Source organism: Centruroides vittatus, unplaced genomic scaffold, assembly GCF_030686945.1.
Source record: "Centruroides vittatus isolate TY-2023 unplaced genomic scaffold, ASM3068694v2 scaffold_944, whole genome shotgun sequence".
Lineage (NCBI taxonomy): Eukaryota > Metazoa > Arthropoda > Arachnida > Scorpiones > Buthidae > Centruroides > Centruroides vittatus.
This window is the reverse complement of record NW_027122722.1, coordinates 362191-388274: the sequence shown is the minus strand read 5'-3', so window position 1 is coordinate 388274 and position 26084 is coordinate 362191. Positions and strand designations below refer to the sequence as shown.

Genomic DNA, 26084 nt, shown 5'->3' with positions numbered 1-26084 from the left:
ATTCATTATTTTATGTCGCTTCTTGTGTTTGTTATGTTCATTGTCCGAACATAAAAATCTTTCACAAAAGTGTTCGTTATCCGATTTGTTCATCAACCAATCACCCACTATATATATATATATATATAATATATACACATTTTATAATATATATAAAAATTAAATTTAAAAATAAATTTAAAACAATGGGGTCAGTTATATAGGCCTATATATATATTAGGGTGTCCCTTATTTTTCGAATATTTTTTCTAACACACATAGCCTAGTTTTGTTTATTTTACCCTTAAATACTCGCACAATAAATTTCAACTCATTTTGGTCACTAGAACCCGTGCCGACTTGCATCGAATCATGTCCACACATGTTACGCTAGAAAAGTGGCACGTATTCGCTTTGTTCGCCATTCTAACACAATTTGTCGGGCTATTAACATGTATAATTTTATTTTCTGAAGATGTCAGTGGAATTACGAAAAATCTCTGACTAAAAAACATATTTTCTTAGTCAGAGACATAAACCACCAAATCACGGGTGCAAAACCACCGTCAAATCGGCAAGTACTCGCAGTTTTGTTTTTTTTAACATTCACAAAGTTAAATTAACTGTGAGCGAAAGCACAAATCTTGTAATATACGAGTGTATCATATTTGGGAAAAAGCTAGAATACCTACAAAATCTATACCTAACTGTGTCAAGAAATTGGTGGATCTTTAACACGGAGAGAGTTGCAAAAAAACAGTAAGAAAACTATTGGTGGATCTTTAACACGGAGAGAGTTGCAAAAAAACAGTAAGAAAACTCAAGATGTTTATAAGCGCCATGAGAAAACTTTCCAAACAGATTTAGATAACTTATTTGATATCGCACATGCTGATGCCCTCAAACATATGACAATAGAGGAAGATAAAAAATTCTTACAAAAACAGAGAACTGGGGTGTCTGGGCTGCTTGGCAGGTGTAAATAAAAAATTGGCCAAAAAGAAAGGGCAAGGCAAAGAAAAACAGAAAGAAAAAGGCTCAAAGAAAGAGAGAAAAAGGCTCAAAAATATTTCTGTGAAGGCTGCATGGACTTCTTCAATATTGCACTTCAGGCACTATAGGACAGTTCTCATAGCTCTGACAATAGTCTGGATGAGCTTTTTTTCTCAGGAATCGAATACTGTGCTGTCTGAAGCCAGTGTAAAAAGAGGAAGAAAGGATTTCATTATGCCTAAACTAGTTGCAGCTTTAGACAGATGCCAGTTGAGCATTAGAGATTCTGTTTATATTCTTCACACTACAGTGGAAACACTAGGGCTTTGTATTGATGAATTTTCAATCAACAAATCTTCACTTCAATGGATTCAGACACAAGTGAGGAAGGACAGAGCAGAAGCCATAAAATTTGATTTTCAGGATGATGTGCTAGAAGTAGTCACCGTTCATTGGGATGGCAAATTGTTACCTGGCTTGAACGTTAGAAGTTCTAAAGACGAGCGCCTACCAATTCTTATTTCATTCGGAGAGAGGGAACAACTTCTTGCTGTACCAATACTCTGGTAAGTTCTTCTGGGAAACACCAAGCCAAAGCAATTTTGAATGCTCTCTATGATTGGAATTTAAATGACAAGGCACAAATAATGTGTTGACACAACAGAATCCAATACGGGTCACTTAAATGGAGGATGTGCTTTTAGAACAAAGCTAGAAAGAGAGCTGTTACTCTTCGCTTGTTGCCATCATATATATGAGTTAGTTTTAAGAAGTGTGTTTGAAACAAAAATCCTCCAAGTTACTAACAGCCCTGATATTCCAATATTCAAAAAATGTAAAGACTCTTGGAAAAGCATTGATTCTACGAACATACAAATGTGCATTGATTTTGTAAAACAAAATCAATGCACATTTGTATGACATGGAAATTGATCAATTATCATCTTTTTATATGAGAGAACTTCAAAAATCTATTGTGAGAGATGATTATTGCAAATTAGTCGAGTTATCTATCATATTTTTGGGGGGAGATAAAGAAAAAAAAAATTAAAATCGGACCTCCGGGTGCAATGCGTCAAGCAAGGTGGACGGCTAGAACTATTTACTTAATATATTATATATTGACTCCTTTAACCCTTTTGAGCTTATTTTATTTATATCCATGGTGTTGTCTTTTCCAGTTTTGACTGTTATCAACTCCATAAACACTGAGCAAATTGAGAATGCTCAGAGAGAACCCTGCACTAAAAACAAACAAAATTGTTCCTTCAATTTCTGAAATAACTGTATTTGAGGCACTCATATCCTCAAATTGTAAAAATAAACAGTCCATTTAGAAAGACACATTTATTCTAATTTTTTTTTTCACATGCTACTTTGAATAAACTGTAACTGAAGTATAATTTGCCACTTGTCTTTATTTTTTAATCAATCCTTGTATATAAAATGCTGCCAACAGATTTAAAACAATGATTTGCTGCAAAATCATTATATATTAGATTCATTATTTTGTTATTGCATTTTACACACAATATTATATATGTAATATTGACATATATCAGCATTATATGCATAACAATAAAAAAATAATAAAATTTACTTTCAGGAAAATAATTATCTGAGAAGAGAATAATTATCTGACAAAAATACAAAAATACTTTAAACTTCTATTTGAATTTTAAGATTATTTGTTGAAAAAATAATGCTTAGGTTTACATAATACAGAGATTAATTTTTCAATAGTTAGTAATTTTATCTTTAATTAATTTGTTTAAAATATTTTAAGTATGACCAATTGTAAGTAATACTTCATACTATTTATCAGATTCACTTAGCACAAAACTCTAGATTTTTTTCAATTAGATTTAAATATTTCAAATTATAAAAATCATTACATCTCTAACAGATTATTCAGTAAAATATAGTTTAGTTTTCTGTAATTAAGAGTTAAATGTTTACAAAATGTTAAGCTGAATATAGATGTAAAATTAAATAAATAAAACTGTATTTCGTTTAAATAATAAATTTCTTTCTAATTGCAGATTCAAGTTAACAAGGGACTAATTGGAAATGATAATTGCCATCTGTGAAACTGTGTTTTGATGTATGCTTCAGTAAATCCCTTAAGAAAAGTGCCTACAATAGGTACAAATATCCAATGAAGAATGTATGTGATTTTTCCTGTTAAATGTTCCTGCTCTTGCTACTATAAACTGCATTTTGCAGAATTCCTTGTATTTTTAGTAACGTGTCACTATTTTTCTTCAGATGTTTTTTGAAATCAAATGTGACACAAAAATGTTTCAGATGGGGAAGATTTTTATTATCTATTTTCAATCAAATCATAAAAAGAATCTTTATATAAAGTATTCCCCTAATAATTTTTTGATATTACAAATGATTTATATTATTTATTTGATATTTTCTTTATTTTTTCTTACTTTTGATTACCGACATTGGAATTTTTCAGCATAATGCAGTGCTGATATTATATTCAGAATAATTACATATCACTGCTGAAAGGTGCTTCTTAAAAATTGCATTCCACCACGTTTGGGGTTCTTTGATTCAGTTAATGTAAATATTAGATTTAGGTATCATCATTATCATTTGTTATATTAAGCTTTGTTTGTTAAAAGTTTGTTCCGAAAACAAATTGGATATGTAACAAAATGGGAAAGGGGATTTTGATGCCAATTTTTAAACAGACTGTGCTTCCGAGCCTGCATATGTCCTAACTATAAAATATTACAGGTAACTCTTTACAGTAGCAGCTGTGTAAAGAAACTGTTAGTGCATGATATTTGACTTTCCAATGTGGTCTGGTTAATCATCCAGACATGTCAACCATCACTATTGTATATGTTGTGCCTCACAATTTTGTCTTGGCCGCCGTGCGTGCTATGTACTTTTACTGCCTGTGATCTTGTAAATCTAAGTGAACAATAAAAGAGCAGAAACTTAAAGTTAATTCTAACTTTAAATAAAAACAAACACTTAAAAAACTTAATCATCATTTCAAATTTATGAAAGTTAATTCACATATTGAAAATTTACTATCAATCTTTATACAAACTTCTATTAGAATAGAAAATTATTGAGAATTGTTTTCATAATAAAATTTCAAAGTAATCAGAATAAAAACAAAATTTTTTTTTGTTTTGTTTACAAATATTAAAAAAAAATGTAGTTTCTTTATTGTGTAAATGCAAAAAATTGACAATATAACAACAAAATAAACTTTTTTTTTTACATTAAATTGACTGCTAGTTTCTAAAATATGGTTTATTTGTAACTTTGTTTAATGTTTATTTTAGACTATAGTTAAAAAATAGCATAGTCTAAATTAAATATTACACAAAATTACAAATAAACTATAAAATAAACCATATTTTTGAAACCAACAGTCAGTTTAATGTAAAAAACAGTTTATTTTGTTTTATCCAGTTTGTTAATACACAATAAAGAAACTACATTTTTATACCTGCAACCTTTTCTCAACATGTTACAATAGAGATTTTCGTAAACTTGACAAATTTTGGCTAAAGTATTTTTGCATTAACAGTAAAATCATAACTAGAACTGAATAAAAAAAAAAAAAGCAGCTTTATTTATTGTAAACTTAAAAAAATATTTCAGTAATATTTCTAAATATAATCATCACTCGTTACATAATAATTGATAATAGTAAATTTTATTTGCATTTACTTTGAATAATTGCATATGCAAACATAACATACAGAAATAACAATTAATATTCATTTACATAAATAAAATTTCATTTTTCTAATGTTTACTTATCATATGTTTTAATAATTCACATTATGTTTGCATTCAAAATAAATTAATATTACCTTCTTCAATGAATTATTTGAAAACTTGCTGTATATTTTTAAGGATTTTCCTTGATCATCGTAGAAGGCATCAAATTCCATGTCATTAATCATCTGATGTTCTTTAATTTCCATAACAAATTACATATTTTTACCTGTAAATTTAAAAAGTAATTTGTATATCTTATTGAAGATTTAGGTCCTTTCACATGCTACTGTAAAGATCTTAATTGGAAACACATTTTAATGAATTATTATTATTATTATTAATATTAATATTTATGTAATATTTTATTAACAGGTAGTAATTAAGATAAGAAAATGTTACATATAAAATATTAATATATCAATTTTTCAACCAAATGTGTTTAGCCAAATCATTTTATGAATTTTAATATAAATAAATATTTTACATGTTTAATTCATTTAAACATTTAGGTCTATTTCTTCTAGAATATTCTAAATTAAATAAATATTAATTTAATTATAATTATTAAATTTAATAAGAGATGATGCCTAATGCCTACATCTAGTACCAAATTACTAAGAACTTAATTATTAATAGCAGCAGAAAAATAGCTCTATTCATTAAGGTGGTCATTTGGCTTTGATTATAAACTTCATGCTTTGAGATGTTTATGCTTTTATATTAAAAGATTTAGATATATATTGTCAGTTAGAAGAACCTTTATATAAAATTAAATCCCCAAATTTTAATAAAAATATTAATTTGTTTTGGTTTAAATTGTGTAAAAATTCAATGCACTTTAAGATGATAAACTTAATAATTGTTAAAGAATAGTAACATATTATTTTATTAATATGTATTCTAAAGTTTTAAAGTTATTGAAAAAGGAATAAATAATTAAAGTACTTAATATTTATCCTTAAGTTTGTCAAAAGTTATTACATTTATAAAATAGTTTTATCTTAAAAACTGGAAAAAAAAAAAAAATCGTCATTTAAGAATACTGTTGAGACAAATTTCTAAAAAGCAGTGGCATGTGGTGACATTTTATGATAGGGAAGCTGTGCCAGCCCTGGATAGAATCATTGGAAGCATTATATGATAATTTGGTGTGTAGCATCCATGAGCTAAACTGCCAGAGGGTTGGTACTCTGTAAAGTGCATGTAAATATTTGAATCAAGTAATCTGGCCGCTTTACACAATTCAAATATTTTTGCCGTGGAAGTTGTCCCATATTTGACAATACAGCGCTTCCATTGGGAATAAGCATATACAAATGTATATTCGAATATACAATGGCAACTTTATCGTTGTTTTTCATATATAGTATAGAAATTTGTAATAAGATACACAATGCAGTTATAATAACATACTTTGAATTAATTAAAATTAATATTTTAAAATATGAAAATAATTGCATAATATGTATTCATATTTTATAAAATACAATGGAAGTGGTGCTTCCACAGCTTCCATGGATGGCATGCCACTGCTAAAAAGAAATCAAATAAAAAATCTTTCTTCCTGCAATATTTTATCAAATTAACTAAAAAGGCTTTGGATAAAGTAGATGGGATAAGGATAAATTTATATATTCATTAAATAATCAGCCAAAAGCAATAGTATGAAATATAAACATTTTCTGGTTATTTATTGATCCACCCTTACAGTATAAGGAGTTTAGTGACACTGGAAATCAGAGTGTATTGACTTTGTAACATTGTGAGTGTGCATATTTATTATGCCATTGGCTCATAACATTTGTGCAATTTCTCATGCATTCTTTTTGTTGGCTTAGTATATTTAAATATAGAAAGAAAAGAATTACAAAATTTCTAGACTTATGAAAAACTAAAGAAAATATTCTGAATTTGTGAGATACCAATTATTTATCCACATCTTTGAAAATTGCCTAGCATAAAAATTTCAATGTAGTGAGAGATCCAATTGAATTTGATACTAAATATTTTTAAAATTCTAAATTTAAACCTTTATGATACTATATCGTTCATATTAAACTTATATATTAGCAATAATTCTTAATATTTTCTTACATTTAATTTTTGTTTTTAAATTGTTAAGTTTCAGACATTGAAGAATGTTGACATTTATCATCAGTAAGATGAAATGTAACTAAGTTAATATTCTGAACATTTCATATTATTATTATTTTATTACTTTTACAAATACTATAAAATAATTGATTGTAAAAGTTGTTACTATAGCAACTAGTCATAGATATTTGTTTTGAATTATTCTAAAGGATTTTCTACTAATAAATGCATGAGCTTAACAATGTTTTTGCAATTAATTTTATGAAAAACTTTTGGTAAATCAAAAATTATAAAATTTTTTGTACTAAAATTAACAAATACAAAAATTTATTTTATGAGATGATCAAAGAAAATGTTAAAAATTTCAACATAATATTAATTAATGAAAAGTTTGCATTATAGCAACAAATATAATTTTAAATTCTTAAATTATAAAAACCTATTAAGTTTGTCAAAGTCCACAAAATATGACCTTATATTTATTAGTAACTCGAATTTTGTTGTTTGTAATATAAACATTAACCTGTATAATCTGTATTTGATAAACATTGCATTTCAAAAATAACTTTCAACAAAAAATATGAAAATTTTTGCACTGGACTTAAAAAAATTAAAATATCATTTAGTGACAATAATCAAATTAAGAAAAAATAGAATATGCATAATGTCTTCTTTGGATTATCAAATTAAATGTCAAAAACAATTATTGATATAAAAACAAGTTTTTTGAGTCAGGAAATATTTTCATTACAGTATTTATAAATTTTTATCTAACCCAAAAACAACTGCTAAATTATTTTGAGTTAGTGCATATTACAAACAATTATAATAATACAAATATTGATATTTTACAGAAAAACAGGTACACACTTTCTAATCATTTTTTTTATTTTCCTATAATCATCCTGTCTAGCCATTATGCAACTTATTTTTATTGGTTTTGTTCTTTATAAGTAATACTGTATAGTTGCTCACTGAATTATTAAATAATTCAAAACAACTTCATGACCCTGACTGTATAGCTGAAAATTACTTTTTACTTTTAGAATACAAGACAAAGAATTTTGTTACTTTGCTGGAAGGAAAATTAATAATCACATTAAAATTTATTATAATAGCATTTTCTCAAAAATCAACAAACATTAAACCCTGGGATTTAGAATGGGATATAATGTATACACAAAGTGTTCTTCTGTAAGACTCTTCTTTCATCTCAATTAACAGACAGCTGGAGCAGTAAAAGCATCTGCCTGCCCATTTGAAGGAACTAGGCTCAAGTCCTCATCAGAAATTTCAGAAATCTTTTGCACTTCAGGCCCTATCCTTCATTACTCAACCATCTCAATGACAGGCTTGGTCAAACCCATAATGGTTATAGGAAAAAGAAAAGGTTCTGATTGCCTATAGGGTGGAAAGAATTAAAAAACAAAGAAAAACCTCAATAATTTATGTTTACATTTACATTGAAATATAAAACATCATGAAGCTACAAAATTGTCTTAATTTTCCTTTTCTGTGGTTACAAACACCAGTGACAGTCCAAAACAGTTTCATATGGAGATTACATTTAATGACAGAAAAGGAAAACAGACAATTTTGTAGCTTCATGATATTTTATATTTTAATGTAAAATATAAGTACTGTCAGCCAAGTTTTTTAAATTTTACTCAAAATTATGTTTAGTTTTTGAATCCTTATATAAATCTAAATCATGTAATACATAGTAAAAAATAAATAAAATCAAATTTTTTGAAATATATTATTTTAGTAATTTATGTCAAAGAATTTGACAGAATATATACTCCTCAAAAGTGAAATCAACACCATGAAGGAATGTACTGGTACTGTACATAGCCACATGCACATTACAGGACTGGTAGTGGTGATAGACATATGCAAATGAATAAAAGAACAAAGATATACAATAGACACCTGTTTACTCAGTAAAAAGTATTGCCCCCATGGGCTGCTGTTTGGGCAATATAGTGAGACATACTATCAACAAGACGATTAACAGATGCCTGAGATATCCCTTGCCAAGCTGCATCCACTGCAGTGTGCACATCATCTACAGTATGTGGTGGTAATTCCCGGTACACTTTGTGTTGGATGAGGTCCCATAGGTGTTCAATGGGATTTAGCCAGGCAGATTGCCAGGGAAAGACGTAATTTCATTTGGGTCAGTGAGAGTTTGCCGTGCGACGTGCAATCAGACATTGTCTTCCTGAAACACAGTGTCATGTAAGGCCTGAACCAGTGGCCAAACCACAGGCCTCCTCCATAATTTGTGTGACATACTGGTTCACTGTTAGAGTACCGGAAATGTGCACAAACTGTCCACTGATCAAACATGATGCCATGGTGGGGCCAGTGTGACACTTAGCAAAAAGGGCTGGCATGTAGCATTCCCTAGGATACCACCATACTCATCCATAGCTGTCATTTCTCTACAGATAAAGCAGGATTCATCCGTAAATGATACCCAATGCCATTCAATGGTCCAGTTTCCATGACAGTATAACCAGCCTCATGTCGAATGGTTAATGGCACTCCAGTTGCTGGTTGACTGTACTTTATAGAAAACTTTGTTTTGCTAAAGTTACTATATTTTCAAATTGTTACTTTTGGTAGTTAAATTTATCAATCAAAAACAAATAATTTTAGTCAATATTAAATTTTCTAAAATAATTTGATTGTGAATATGATTATATAATAAATTATTTATACATTTATGCAATTTATTATTGAAAAAACCTTTCTTTACAAATGTTTTTGAACTTTTTAAAACAGTTCTTCCTCAGGTAAAAAATCCGATGGAATGCTTCAAAAAAATAGAATGTAACGATTTAAAATGATAACCCATATGGCTTAATGGTAGATGTTGAGCAATCTAGCAGCACTGAAGTCCATTGTTTGGACGTAAACATTAAAGTGGACGGATCCATCATCCTCAGGTCAGTATACTACAAACCGTGTGCCGCCTCTACATACATACTGGTGGGTTCATTCGACCCATTCTCCTACAAGGCTGCAGCCTTTAATACTCTAGTTAGAAGAGCATCTACCCACTCATCCACCTCACAAGCCCTAGCCACCGAGTTAACTTACATTCAGAAGATAGCAGCCAGACACAGGTATCCTACTCTAACACACCGTCTAATTGAGCAACATCAATGCTCACAATACACACCCACTACGCATGCAAGGACCAGCACCAATCTGGAAAATCATACACTTGTCCCGGTCACATTTAACCCAAATGTTAAAGCAGTTTACGCGGAAATTGCTAGCAAGCATCAAATGCAAATAACATATAGGAGATGTCCCACAATCTTCGACATCCTCAGAAATGGAAAGGACCCTCTGGATCGTAACAGACTTCGTGGTGTGTACTCAATTTCACTCAAAGATGACAGATGGGACATGAGCCTCATATATATCGGTTCCACCAAGTGCTCTTTAAATACTAGAATACAGAACACCAAGCGGACCTTCAACATGGGCGACACACCACTGCCCTGACCACTTGTGTGTCTGATCCCGACATTGAGGTGGAATGACAAGGCCGATGTCATAGTCACTACACCTCACTTAGAACATCTAAAATGGCCATATCCATCCTACAAAGCTAGTTACGTAACCACCTGTATCAACCGGAAAGATGAACTTAATCTATCTGTAACATGGCAGGCCTTTATAGACTGCAGCCTTTAAATATCACCATCCATGCACAAGTGCGCAACAAGTTTCATTAAGCAAGCATTCAATTTTGTTCTAAATTGTTACATTCTATTTTTTGAAGCATTCCATTGGATTTTTTACCTGAGGAAGAACTATTTTAAAAAGTTTGAAAACATTTGTGAAAAAAGGTTTTTTCACATGATTTACACCAGTAACAGGTTCCAGATTTAGTGTTGATTTCACCCCCCCCCCCGGTGTTAAGGTGATGTTGAATTTATTATTGCTAAATGTTTTGCATTTTGAAACATTTCTCAATAGAAATCATTTACTACTACTAATTCATCATGTAATCTAATACAGACAGACAATCTTGAAATGTTTCATTTTCATTTATAATTTGAACTCAAACATTTAAATTCTTAAATAATTAATTATCTTAAATACTGCTGGTAATCTGTATTTTACAAGATAACCTGAAGATGACTACTTAAAGCAGTTGAAAATATTTAACTTAAAAACATGATTAGTACAACATCTCCAATCTCCAAGCCAATGAAAAGAAAATACAAATTTGACATAAGAGTGAACTGAATGAATGAATGAAAAAAAACATACTGTTCAAAACTCAATCTGAATGAAATTTAAATTTAAGATTAAATAAACATAAACTAAGTCTAATAAATAATCTGGTAACTAACAGTATCATTTGTATCAGGCACCAGCCTAAATATAAATTCTACTACATGTATACTTTAAACAAAAAGCATAAAAATCATTTGATATTTTAGAAAGAAAAATTGAAATTTGGACAAAAATTTTTTCAACAAATTTTTATCCTTTGGTAATATGCTAAATAACCTCTATATCCTGTTTGAAAACACACTATTCTCAAAACATTAATGAACATATAATTAAAATCAAGTCTTATTGAAAAACAATGTTCTAAAATAACTCATACCATGATTCCTAGAGTCAGTGTTGGATTAAGACCATTTTTCATTTGATCACTTTTTCTAAGAACAATATTAGTTTATTTAATATCCTTAAATTTTATTTAATGAAAACATTGAAATTGCATTAAAATGATAGCACGTACATATATTATCATTGCCGAATTTTATTACAAAACAAAAATTTTTAAATAAAATTTCTACCAGTACATCAATGGAAACTGACTGCATTGAATTAGAATTATTGGAGCATGTCATAATTTTAATTCAACATAACAAAGTTTAAATAACATAAGTAAACCTTTACACTTTTCAATAAATAAGAGAAGTATATAAAAACAAGCTCATTCATCAAAACGTAATTCTTATTTAAATTATAATAATAGAGAGACATTCTTATATTACATTTTTATAAAATCAAGTTCATTTGTAACTATTGAAAATATTCAATAAATCCCAATAAACTAAAAATACAAAAATGTACAAAAGCAAAATAAATATTTTTATACATTTTTTATAAAAAAAAAAAAAGTTTAAAACACTGCATTTGATTAAATAAAAGAATTTTTAATCAAAGTTTATCATTTTATCATCATCAAAAATAAGGTTGGTAAAGTTCTCAACATTAATTTGTGTAATAACTTAGATAATAGCTAAAGTATAAATTATAGTACATATATAAAAATCACATGTCTAAGAAATAAAACAAGACCCAGAAAGGCAAAAAAATAAATTTAATATAATTTTATGCCACAAACTGCAGCTGAGTAATAGTTTGTCATGCTCTGTATATCTGAACTATTTGGGACATACTTTTTTCAATGTTGTAATGGGATTCTGAATTTATTTGGGATTCATGATAAAATATGTCACCATTTTTATCAAAAAATAAAGGATTAAAAGCATGATTAAATAAAATTGTTATTACTTAAGTTTTGGATCTTTACAAACTGTTTCAAAAACATTTGAAATTTAAGAAATTCAACTTCTTTATCAAAAAAATTGTTTTTTTCTTTTTTTTCTTAAGCAGGTCACAGTATTAATAATATACAGATCACCATTGAAGAACAGCAGCTAAAATATAAACAGAGACCTATTGTATAAACCAGAGGTGGTTTATATAATAAAGAGGAAAAATCTTTTTTAATCAGAAGACCACATCCAATTTCAGAAGAAACTTGTAAGGCCACACAATGTATTGCAGGTTGCATAAGTGTTCATACACATTTAGTATACATAAATTGTTCTTAGATATCTTTACTGAAAAAGAAAACAGAAAATGTATTTTCACAACTAATAAGTTTAATTCTGCCATCATAAATTTTACATTGTATAAGGTTGCACTAGAAGTCACAAAAGGCCACAGATTTCTGATCCTGTCACAATTCTCCCAAATTTGCTAGACGACTTCCAGAATTTGCTAGGAATTTTTAAATTTTCAGACTTCTGAACAAAAGATCTTTTCCTCCCATATTTACTCAACAACACAATCAACTTTTGGATTTATATTAAAGCACACTAAAGGTGACAGCATTTTGATATTGCCAAGAGTAAAAAGTGTCAAATCTATACTTTTTATTATTCAAAAACTTCCAGAATCAACTCTTGGGAGTTAGAGAGAGACATTACAAGCCTGATCTTTTTTCTTTTTTTTGTCTTTCTTTTTGAGTGGATTAACATCCCACCTGGAACAAAATTTACTTTTGGATTAAAGCTTGGTTCATGAAACCAGGGTTCTTCAAAGTGGTCAGTATCAACCTGTAGGGGTTGATAGGTTATTTTAGAGGGTCTCGAAAAGTTCACATATAGTCATTTTGGGGGGCCTATATCTCGCGAAGGCGCGCTCGTAGACCCATAGTTCATTAGACTTTTTTTGTTCCTATCATTATGCTCTACAGCTCTGTTAAAGTCCCAACCGCGTCATTCAGACCTAGAATTGTACCTGGCACCCTTGCTTTATGCAAACATATCTCCATACCAATGGTTTTTCTACTTGGCTTTATGACACCCAAGTATACTCCACCCAGAGAATCTCACAAAGTCTCTAAAAGCTTGTTGTGTCACAATAAGCTTCTAGAGACATCTTGAGAATCCCTGGTCAACTTCTACAGCAGTGGTTCAGTGGTTTTAGGATTTCTTGCGTGATGGTCTCTTTACAATTTTTAAATTGCAAACGAACCCTTTAAAATTAACTACAATTAACATCTAGGTTACTGTTACTGAAATATTTTTTGACAAAATTATTTATTAAACAGCAAATCTTCGTTATCAAATGTACAGTACAGTACATTCAACAGGATGGGTACATCTGCTTTGTCTGAAGTGACCCCTTCACAGTCACTCTGAAACTGCTTTGCAGTCCTCAATTTGAAAACCACTGTTCTAAAGGTATCATGAGTGTCCCTGACCAGTATCACAAACACCAAAGCAATCCAGTTGGGGTACCAACTTCAAAAACAGTTTAAATTCTAACGTGTGAAGCAGTAATTTTCAGTTTTTGAGTAATTGAATTTATATCACTATCTGTGTGTTAATATCAGCAACTGAAAACAAACTTAAAATTCCCAATTAAAAAAATAATAATAATAATAATTTTATATTTTTAAGTAATAAATAAGTAAAAAAAGAACTCAAATTACTTCAGAATGATTTCCCTTAAACTTTTAAAGTAATTAATTAAATAAACTGGAAAAAATAATTATCTTCTTAACTTTTCGAACAGTTAAAGAGCAGACGAACTCGACACGTCAATAACGCGATAAATAAACGATTTTAAGACTTAAAAAACTAATTTCCGAATAATAACCCGAAATTAAATTTAATTACGAATGGAACTTAACAATAATAATTAAATCTTAATTAACATTAAAAACTTTTTTACTCACGTCCGAATAAAAACGTTTTTCACCATTAAACACAATTATGTCATGCGCAATAACGGAAACGTTTATTGCGCAATCGCGCGAGGAAAGCAGACGATGATCTAACTTCCGGATTTTCTGTTGATGTTTGGATCGAGGGTGGACATGTTCCTGTTTTAAAATCCACGTTCAAATATGGTAGATAAATTAGTCAAGCAATTTCTTAGTAAATTACGTTGCGAGAATACAGAAAGGCCGACATTGAGGCGTATTTGCGGTATTTTAGGAGGTCATTATCCCAATTCTCCATCGATGTCGCCTCAGCTGAAGGTAATTCCGGAAGAGCATCTTCGACTCGCCGAAAAGATTTGGGATTATATGTTACTCGGAAACACGCCGGAAAAGGTACGGATTTTTCTTTTTCTTTGTTTTTAAATTTTTTTAAAAATAATGACGTATTATTATAATATTTACCTTTTTAAATCACTCGCGGTTAAAATAAAGGCACCAAGGTAACGTTTTCAAAATGGATCAATCAGAAAGTTTGTTACAAATTTAAATTTTTGCGTCGAATTGCTTGATTGGACAATTTTTTTAAATTTTTGTTAATTAATGTTAATGTTAACTTAAAATTTTAAGAGAGAAAAAATTATAATCAATAGAATTTTCATTATTTAAAAAATTCTGTTTAATTTTGTATAAATTAAAATACATTTAAATATTTTAATTTTATATTTAAAAAAATTCTATATAAAATAACTTTATTATAGAATTATATATACATACATTAATTTGGAATTTTAAATATAATTTTAATTATAATCTTAAAATTTTTACGTAATATTTAAATTTTATTCCATTTCTTATTTAAAAAAAGAAGCAAAATATTAGTTAAAAAAAAAAAAGAATATATTAAATTTTAAAACGTTTTTTGATTGGTTTATTTAAAACAAAAAAGTGCAATTCATAATTTATTATTTCACAGAAAATATGTATTTTTGGCTTCTCAAAGTTAATCGATTATCATCATGATATTAATCGATTAATTTTCTTAATTATATTTTGCCAACATATTTTTAGACAAGTATACGTATTATACACCCGAATATATTGATTTACGAACTTTCTATTTTTTTTAATAAATTTTAAATTAGTGTCAAAAATTCAGAATTTCATAAGCAGGAATGCTGTAATTACACAGTTTTACAGTACTGTACGGGTTTATTATCAGTATACAGTCGTAGTAAAGGGGATATTGAAATTGGCTACAAGGATGGACAAGTTCAATAACGAGTTCACAATGAATTCTTTCATTAATATATTTTTCATTTTATATATATATGTTAATCAGTTCTACTCCGATATAAATAAAAATTCGAATAATCGATTTTTCTACCCGTGTTATAAATCAATTATATTCATTTTATTATACTTGTTTAATGTTTTTTATTCGGTTGTGAAGGATCGGTTGTTGACCCTATTCACTTTATCATCCCATTTAACAAAATAGCATTAAATGTGCCATTTTCTTCGTTAGTTTAAAAGGCACAGAGGTAAGGACAGTGGGAATTATCATAGAGTGCATATTATTTCATCCGGATCATGTTTATTATAACCTTGATAAAATGTCACGACCTTGAGGGTGGATGAATTACGTCAACGAAACCCCTGTAAATCACGTTTCACAACATCACTTTAGTGTACAACCGCTTTCATAATTGATTCCGGTTATTGAGGTTTTTTTTTTCCTTTTCTTCTTCCCACCTAAAAATCGAATTCAATCATTTCTATTTAATTAAAGCTATGATCTCGATTCCAAAATCAATATATGACTTTTTTTATTTTTATAAATAGAACTTTTGAAACGGAGTTCTCAAATATTTATTATTAAAATAAATAAATTCGACAAATTAAAATTCATATTAAATAATTTTTTCTATATATTGTTTAGTGCGATGTCATATTGGCTTTGGGTAATAATGACATTCGTGTGGCCGAACATGCTGCTAAATTATGGTTGGAAGGTTACGGAGATTGGTTGATGTTTTCAGGAGAAATGGGTAATTTAACGAAAGGTAAATGATATTTTTCATGAAGTATTTCATTCATAGAAAAAAAAATCTGAGTTTTTATTTATATGAAAAATCAAATTATTTGTTATACAAGCCAGTAAAGCGCAATTTCTTATTTAAATTTATAACATTTTGCATTGAATTTATTAGAAACATCTATAATAATTGAAAAACTTTAAGCTGTTTTTTTCAATTTTTAAGTATTTAATTTCAAATTATACTATCTAACTATATCTATTTTTTATATGTAATATTAAATTATACCTCCATTTACGTGCTGCAAAATAGAATATTTCATAACACTCCTCTGGAAAAATTTATATAAAGAAATATTATCTAATTAATTTATTTTTATATAAAATTAAAATATATTGATATATAAATACTGTTAATAAAAGGTTGTTTACGTTATATTTAAATGACAAGGAGCTACGAAATATGCTAAATTATGTATCAAAGAAATTTAATGCTATTGAATTTCTCCGTGAAACGTGAATTAATTTCGAATTCGATCAAAGTAAGCCATCCGTGAATCTTTCATAGAACTTTAATGAGGACAGAAAAGTCTAGGAAAAGATAATTGACAGAATTCGTTGATTATTTTTAAAATTTTGAATAATTCCCTTTGCTTTTATTAATGCAGCAACCGACTTTATTCTTACAAATCTTTAATAAGTTCAATAAAAATTCTAAATGCCTTAACCTATATTTCAAAATTTTCGTCTTAAATATTGAAGGCGCGACTTGTTTCTAATTAAAATACATTAATATAATATCTATCAATAATATCATTTTAACGAAATTAAAGATTAAAGTAAAATAAAATGACAGTTTTTTTAACGTTATTCTTTCATATTTAATTTCTACTTATACCTACTAATTTTTGCTTATTCATACTAGCATATTATTTTATTATTCATCATATACTCATATAGGGCCTAGTGTAGTTGATAGATTACATTAACATTTTTTTTTTTTTTACAAAAACAGTAATCCTATAAGAACATTATTTATTTAACATTTCTTTTCTACCCTATAACTTACTAAATACAGGTAAACCTCTCATGATGCAGTTCACAAATTGCAGCAATCCTTGTATAACGCGATTTCGATATAAGAGGAATTTATCTGTTTATCTTATTCTAGTAAATGTTCTTTCAGTTACTACAATATTATTTGCCAATATATATTGTGCAATTTCCCTCTAAATTGTGAAAACTTTTCTCTATAATAATGAAAGATTTTTTTTAATTCTTGTTAGAGAAACGTAAAATACTCTTGTGCTAACAAGTATGTAATTTTATACATCAGAACTTCCTTTTTGAATTTTGTCTGTAAGCTGCATGTTGCTTATAATTTTTTTTTTTTTTTCCAGTTGCTTTCCTGAAAATGGCATTTAATTAGATAATAAGCGTGTACGAATTAGTTAAAGTCATAAGTTCATATCAATCCCGAAAGAACAAAATCGTATTTTGCGAATTTCAATAAGTTTGTTTTTCTATTGTAATTCATGTTTTGTTAAATTAAATTCTCTGAATTAAATAAAACTGTTTTTTTTTTCTTTATATGCTAGATAAAATTTTTATTTAAAAAATTTGTTTTGGAACGTAATCCCACTTTTACTTTCCCTGCTGTTATTTATACATAACAAGGGAAAGTATTGGAATCGTGTCAAATTTGACCCTCCGAGTGTTTTTTTTTTTTTTTTTTTTTTTTTTTTTTTGCAAATCTCCACGTTTTGAGACCTCCTGAATCCAAAAAAAGGCAAAAAAAATTCCGTAGATATGTTATGTATGTGCTGTACAGTACATGTACTGTACGTGTGTGGGAGGGTGTTGGCATCTATTTCGCTTAATATCTTAGGATTGGGTAAAGATTAAGAAACGAAATTTGGCATGATGGCTTGTATATGAGGGACATTGATGCTAATGAATTTTAATAGTTAAAGATCGAGAGGGTGAGGAGATAAACAGGGTCGTGTTTTTCTCGAGTAGGGTCAGACTTAATGACGATTTGATTTCGTTATTAACATTTATTACTTTTTTATAAAACATATCCTTACCCACAAAATTAAGCTTTTTGCCATTTTATAGTAATTAAAAATATAAAAAAATTTTATAACAAAATCTCATAATAAAATTGTGTAGGACGCCATCTGTTAAGTTATATTGTAATTAAAATTATAAAACTTATTTTCTAAATAAGATCTCATAATAACCGAGAAAGTTATGCAACTCGTTGCTGGATTTTTTATACTTAATGTGAGTCTCGGATGACACGATATTTTTCTGGAACCTAATTACCGCGTTATACCAGGGTTATCTTATATACAGCGGAACCTCGCATAACGAGCATAATTCGTTCTAGAACCTTACTCGTAATGCGAAACACTCGTAAAGCAAAAACAATTTAGCCCATAGAAATTAATGTAAAATACGATAATGCGTTCCACGCCGAAAACTATACTCAAATACCGTATTTACTCGCGTTTAAGACGAGGTTTTTATTCATTTTTCACTGCTTCAAAAACCTAGGTCGTCCTATACGTGCGAGCGAAGGATCTTTGCGTTTTTGCAATAATTTTTGTGAACCGTGTATAGTTCATAGCAAGATGCTATCGAGGTCAAGGTGAATATCGCTTGTAAAGAGATGATCCGAAAATAGCTGGTCACTTATCAATGATAATGAATATAGTTATTTCATATTTGTTAAATTGGTATTTTTAATGAATATTTGTACATTCTGAATCATTAAAAATAAACTTTTTTCCTGTCACGTGCATTATAATCTTTTGGTTTTGCTACATGGGTATCGGGTGTGTGGAAAAGAAATCTTCAAAAGCCGATAGCAGTCATTCAGGAAAGACTGCATTTTAAATTCACTCGACGGATCAGAGGACGATGCTTTGTGGAGTAAGAGTGAAAAAGAGAAGAATTGTAACGAAGCTTCGGAGGGCGAGTCCGAGTAGACAAAAGGTGATAGCATCAAGTAAAAACATGGTTGTTTGCCTTAATACGTGCATTTGATGATAATTTATTTGTGATTAAACGAAATAAAATTAGAATTGTATTAATAAATCTAATTTTCTTTATTTTGATCTTTAAAGTCACACCTCGTCCTATATGCAAGTAAATACGGTATTTTATGTTTAACGTTTATTCGAAAAAAATTATGCAATATACATTGTTAAGGAGTATGAATCATCGTCATCTTGTCTTCTAGCACGGAATGAACTAACCTGGAATGCGAAATCGGACCTGGAATTCGATTTGCAGAAAACAAAAAAAAAAAGAAAAACAGATAGCATGATGGAGCATGCGCACAATCCGGGACGTCCCCTCTCCTCGTCACTCGTTACAAGAAACGTTGCTCGTTAAGCGAGGTTCCATTTTACTTTAGAAGGAGAACTTACGAACAGAGGTCGAGTGTGGATCCTTATTAATCTTATCCTACGAGTCAGATAGAGTATTTTATGTCCTACACGCTTCTTTTAATAAAATTTTAAAAAAAGTTTTAAAATGATTAAATTTCAAATTTACTGTGACTAGATGTGTTAGCTTTCTTAATGGCTTTCAGAATATATTTATGGTTTCATATAGAACCGAATTTTCTTTGAGAAACTATAAACTGCATTCACGACATCAACAACGATAAAGTAGACTACATTCATCGATGAAGTTCTAAATACTGCTACGATAGAGAGAAGCGCAAGGATATAGTTTCTTTTCCCTTTTTTACCAAAAGTAATTTTTACTAGCAGAACAGAAAATGAATATATTATACTTTTTTCATTTTTTATTCTACATTAAATGTTATTTTATGGCTGAAGCAACAGTTTCAAAGTTGTTTTTCAAGATCTCAAAATTCTTTCGGTTTTGGCATCGAAAATTTGTCATCTCAAGATGGAATCGGTTCTACAAATTTAAAAAAAAAAAAATCATTTCGAGATGCTATTAGTATAAGTGTCTTGTAAGAAAATGAATACAATAAATAGAACATAATATTTAATGTCAACCTTGATAAAGGATACAATAAAATATAAATCGAGTATAGACGTAGTACCATAGTATTGATGGAAAATTCTTGAATAAAATATTTTTATGGTGCCAAAAACGATTTACCTCGTAGAAATTTCTATTAAATTTCTATCGTTAAACTTACACCTGTGAATTTTTAAATGCAATAAATCACAATGTTTGTTAATTTTAAATCACTTTAAATACGGCCCTTCCTGTTAAAGACAATGCCGATAAAAGTGGTTAGAGACCATATCTTAGAATTGGTAATAGTACACGTTTAATTTCTTAATTTTTTAAAATCAAACTAAATAATCTGAAAATAAATGAAATATTGTTAAAATTATTATAGTTAGTGAGATAAAGACGACTTTCTGAAATACTGGCTATGTCTTTCCTATTGTGTTTTAATGATGAAATATATTATGTCAATTATTATTTCGATATTTCTAATTTTTTCTTTATTTATAAAATCATTGTATGGCAATATAAATTGTATTGACTATATATATTGTATAGCAATTATGATAAAGTATATTGCCCAATTTATAAGTTCACCAGTTGTACTTTTTTGAAATAAGTGATGAACCGGAATTTTTAAATTTTTTAAAATGCTTTCCGCCCTTAGGCACTAAGAAAGAAAACAAATTCGTATCAGAAGTGGAATCCGAACCCATCCCACAAACGTAGACCAAAAAATGAACCAGAATATTATAAATTTTTAAGCACACAATAAATAAGTTATTTCATATGTTTACATTAATGTTGCTGTGCATTTGTTTACAACATACTCTATTTTTGAATTTGTAAGTTATTTCAATAATAAGAATGTAGCTAGTCATTACGATGACGGATGTAAAATTAAGTTTACATTAGAAATTAGTTTTAAATTCTTGGTGTTTTGTTTGGACCATATCAGTTTATATGTTTACTGCAAAATATATTCGTGAAAAAACCATCTGATTTGGCTGGAAGTTAGGTAGTTGAAGATGATGTAATACACAAAACTATCGACTACAGTTGAATACTTGTGCGTAATTAATTGAATTAGCTTCATCAGTAGCGTTTATTCATTTTAGATTCTGATTGTATCATACGTATTTTGTAGTTAAAATAATTGAAAAGTTTCCAAATCACTTCCCAATCTGAATTCTCGGAGAGCGTTAACGTTTTGCAAAAAAGTGTGAAACTCAAAGAATGACCTTTCAAGGGAAATAAAATGAAGTCTCGCATAACATTTCACAGAATTTTTCCATCCTCATTACTTCCAGAATGCATCGTCATCAAGTGAGAACAGAAAAATAACGTGGAATTACCTTTCGTGAGACATCAGATATTGGAATAAACTACATGACAAGTCTGTTTTTCCTATAATGAGATTTTCGTAACGGAATCCGAATGAGAACCAAACCCCTATCCAAACTATTCATGGAAAACACGTTACAAATTAAATACGGATCTCACATCACGTGGCCAGTTTCGCTAGAGGAAGGAATGGAGAAAACAATTGGGCCGCTCTTAAACACGGTTTAAAAGATCTGTTAGCATATTCAAAAGAATGAGACTGAAAGTAATGAAATGAAGATTTATTTGCGTACTATGCAGCAACTATATACCGGCAATTAAAATTTATTAAATAAAGAATGGATACGGTGATTCAAAACACGAATTATATCTCCAACTTTAATAATTACGGACGGATTTGGTCAGCTGCGAAGACGGGCAATATGGATGATGAATATTGAATGACGTCGCAATTCAAACTGACAACATTTAATAACGCAAGTGAACATGTAAAAATATATATAAATAATAATCATTTTAATAATCATTAAATATATATAAATAATTATTTTTAGCATTTTATGTAAAAATATATATAAAGATCGATGTATGTGCTCAATAAACCATAAAGATATACAGATGTATATGCTCAACAGACAATTCGTCAATCGATATTTAATTATTGTTCCTATAAAATTTTTCTTGTAAAACGTATCCAAACATTTACTTATTTTTTTTTTTTTTAAATCTTATTCTTAAGAAAACATTTGCCTTTTTTGTTACATCGCTGTATCCATTTGTCAATTATACTCTCTGGAAATTAGCAACGTACAGTACTTTAATTTACAGTATTTTAGATTTTTCTACGAGATACTTAGTCTAAATCAGTTATTATACATTACAGTTATATATATTCACATAGATCGCAAGTAGTAATTAAATATTAGATGAGTACCGGCATAATCGTAAATTTTTCTGTGTATTTGAATATTTTCGGTTATACTTTACAACTTTTGTGTTCCTAAAAGTGCCATAATTATGTATTTATTTATTATTTTAGAAGCTATTTCGACTCCAATGGTATTCTAATTAATATATAATAGTTATTACCATATTATAATTATGTTTAATTAATTAATTTTGATATATCGGTGTCAAAGGATTTCAAAGATGACATTCTCTCGAAATCATTTTATTGCTAAGTAAGCAAATCAGTAGTATTAATAGTTTGTTTCATACAAAACGGAGTATGCTATTGGTTTGCTTACTTAGCTGCATGATACCTAGCACCTTTTATTTCCTTTCGGACAGATGCTTTGAAACAAACGAAATTGTTCTCGAAATCCATTATATTGAAATCCGTAAAATCGATTGCTACTAACGAAAGTACAACGAAAAATAAATAAATAATTAGTACGAACAACAATTCAGTAGTTTCGACCAATTTAAAATATCAAGTTTTTAAAACAAAAAGTTGGTTTTAGTCATTTATATGATTTTTCACTTGTTTTACTTGTTTTTTTACCAATAGAAATTTATATATAATTAGAATGGTAATACAGTATAGCATCGATTATCCGACTCAATATTGAACATAAACGTACTCAGCAAAAAATATAAACTCCAATAACCACCACCTTATAAGTTGCTGAGGGAATTTTTAATTAAGAAAACAAACGTTTTTGATCTATTCCATAGATCATCTTCAGGTTTAAACTGACGAACAAAAATAATTCCAAAGAATGGAACACAAAATATTTAAATTCAAAAAACCCGACAACGGAGCAACTAATTAAAATTAGAATTAAAGCGCAAAAAATACCCAAATGTAAATTAACAAACACATAACAATATTAAAGTTATTAGTACACGCTAAAAATCATTTAACAGATAATAAAATATTAAGGTTCTCCAAATACGAAACACATCGCAAATCATGAGCCATTTGTAAGTCTCTTAATTGCAAATTTCCAAGCTGACGGTAATCCCTCAGCGTCCCTGGCGTTAATGCATCTATTCTCGAGTCTACTCTTGTAAATTTCTATTTTTTCCGCCGTCTTTGCTAAAGTTGGAGAATATATTTGTTTGACGATTTCCGCCTCTTCCCATCCAACGACGGATCCTTCGGCCTGGGCCATCTGGGCCAGAACAGTTGCGTTAGAACTTTTCCTTACATCATATTTATGCTCTTTGATTCTTACATCTAGGTTCCTTGTTGTAACCCCTATATACTCCTGTTTTAGTCCTAATTGCTGATTTTCATAAGGGATCCTATAGACCCCAGCTCTATCCTCTTTCTTAATCTTCCCTTTATCAGTTCTCAGAATTTTGTAGAGGTTCGGGGCTCGTTTGAAGATCAATGTTGATTTTTTAATGTCCGCTGTCTCCTTCATAATGCCCCGTACATTTTTGTTGAAAGTAAACTTGGTATATCCACTAGGTCTTTGTTTAGAGGTTCTTGTGTCACTCTTTTCAAACTTCCTCACGATACCATTAATTACGCTTCTTCTGTAGCCCAAGCTCTCTGCTATTCGCATGATCCTGTCGATCTCGTTAACCCTGTCCATAACGTTATCGCAATAAGTAAAAGTCCTCCTGACTAAGGTACGAAAGGCTGCCAATTTATAACGAAATGGATCATTTGACTGTGGCGGGATGTAGAGTGGGCTATGTGTGGGTTTAGTATACACTTTAGTGGATAGATGCCCTCTCTTAAAAGTGATATTGATGTCTAAGAAGTGTACCTCCACTGAACTTTTTTGCTCTAGTTTCAGACGTAGGCCGTCTTCGTTATCGTTAATCCTTTCTATAAAGGTACTAATTCCTCGATTACTTCTCCAAATTATAAGGATATCGTCAACATATCTCTTGTAGTAAACTATACTGTTTCTGAAGCTGTGCAGAACCTTTTCTTCAATTTTCTTAACCACTAATTCGCACAGAAGCCCCGACATAGGGCTTCCCATAGGAACTCCCCTATTCTGTTTGTAAGTATGGCCTTCGAAGCCAAAGAAGGATTCACAGCATACCAGGTTAGCCATCTCCAAGACATCGTCCCTGTGGTGTAACAACTCTGGGTTTACTTTAAATAAGGATTCCATTAGCGCTTCCAAACAGGACTCAATTTTTACGGATGGGTACATACTCTCGTAATCTAATATAGTACCCACGGTCCTAACTCTGTGGATCAGACTCTGTGATAACTGTGCAACCTTTTTTCTAAGAAAAAAGGTTGCACAGTTATCTTTCCTCCCTACTGGAAGACAGTATATTGGTTGCAAAGGATCCTACGGTAGTAGTTAAAGAGTTGCAAGACATAGGCATTTAGGCTAAAATATAAGTGAGAAAATGAAATCACCCCATTTTCTATTTAGCGTAATTTTATGTAGGCCTACACCTTAAATAATTTAGAAACTCTGACATCTCTAATTGGCGTGAAACACAAGTAGAGTTTTAGAAATATAGTAAAGTAAATAATGGCGGTTTTGAAGAAATGTTTATTATAAATTCTTAAGAAGTAACAGAAATAAAGTTGTAATGTATATTTTTTAAGCATTTGTAGCCTCATACAAAATCTTGCATCTCCAAGGTGCGCCCAAGCTAAGAACCATTGAAATAATAGATTTATTTCACGAAATCTACATTTTTCATAATTTATCCTTTATATTATCGGTGATTATTTGTTTTTAGTTGTATTGAGTATTGGTGTTTTTATCTTACGATAAGTAAGCTAACTTATAATTCTTCTTTCATTCCAGGAAAATGGACAAGGACCGAAGCCGACGTTTTTCGCGAAGTGGCTCTAAATCTAGGAGTACCCAACAATAGAATAATATTGGAAGAAAATGCCACCAACACCGGAGAAAATATTCGTTTTTCTTACGACGTTCTTCATAAATTAGGGCATCAGGTATCTAGTATTATTTTAGTCCAGACACCTTTCATGGAACGTAGAACATACGCTACGTTCATGAAACAGTGGCCCGGACAGCCTACAAGAATGAGAGTATTGGTAGCATCTCCACCCATACCTCTACACGAATATCCCAACGAAACGGTAGGAACCATGACAGAAATCATAGGTTTAACCGTCGGTTGTCTACAAAGGATAATCCTTTATCCAAAATATGGTTTTCAAACACCACAACTCGTACCCGACGACATTTTATCCGCATACGAGCAATTAGTACAAACGGGATTATATAACAATTTTATTCTGAAAGATGACGACAACGTGTAATTTAAATATGCGTTTAAAGATATTTTATGTAACACTGTTGAATATATTTATTGCCAAGCAGCGTTATTGCTTTGTATGTTGTAATTAATGAACGAATAAATACATATACGCCGTTAAATAATCTCTTATTAAAATTAAAAAAAAAAAAAAAA

At 29.5% G+C, this 26084-nt stretch overlaps 2 protein-coding genes across 3 annotated transcripts in view; both read left to right on the top strand.

Annotated features, from left to right (window-relative positions):
* LOC136990518 (synaptic vesicle membrane protein VAT-1 homolog-like) overlaps window positions 1-3938 on the top strand; it is a 39380-nt gene extending 35442 nt beyond the window's left edge. For both annotated transcript variants that reach the window (XM_067288924.1, XM_067288923.1), the window contains exon 10: window positions 3015-3938. In XM_067288924.1, coding sequence (XP_067145025.1) covers window positions 3015-3025 — 11 coding nt within the window. In that variant the 3' untranslated portion in view covers window positions 3026-3938. The remainder of the gene's footprint in view (window positions 1-3014) is intronic.
* Window positions 3939-14410: 10472 nt separating this feature from the next.
* On the top strand, window positions 14411-26053 carry LOC136990522 (uncharacterized protein SCO4629-like). Its single transcript, XM_067288929.1, has 3 exons — window positions 14411-14725; window positions 16272-16395; window positions 25451-26053. The coding sequence occupies exons 1-3, from the start codon at window positions 14516-14518 to the stop codon at window positions 25930-25932; spliced, it is 816 nt and encodes a 271-aa protein (XP_067145030.1). The 5' UTR covers window positions 14411-14515; the 3' UTR covers window positions 25933-26053.
* Window positions 26054-26084: the final 31 nt, after the last annotated feature.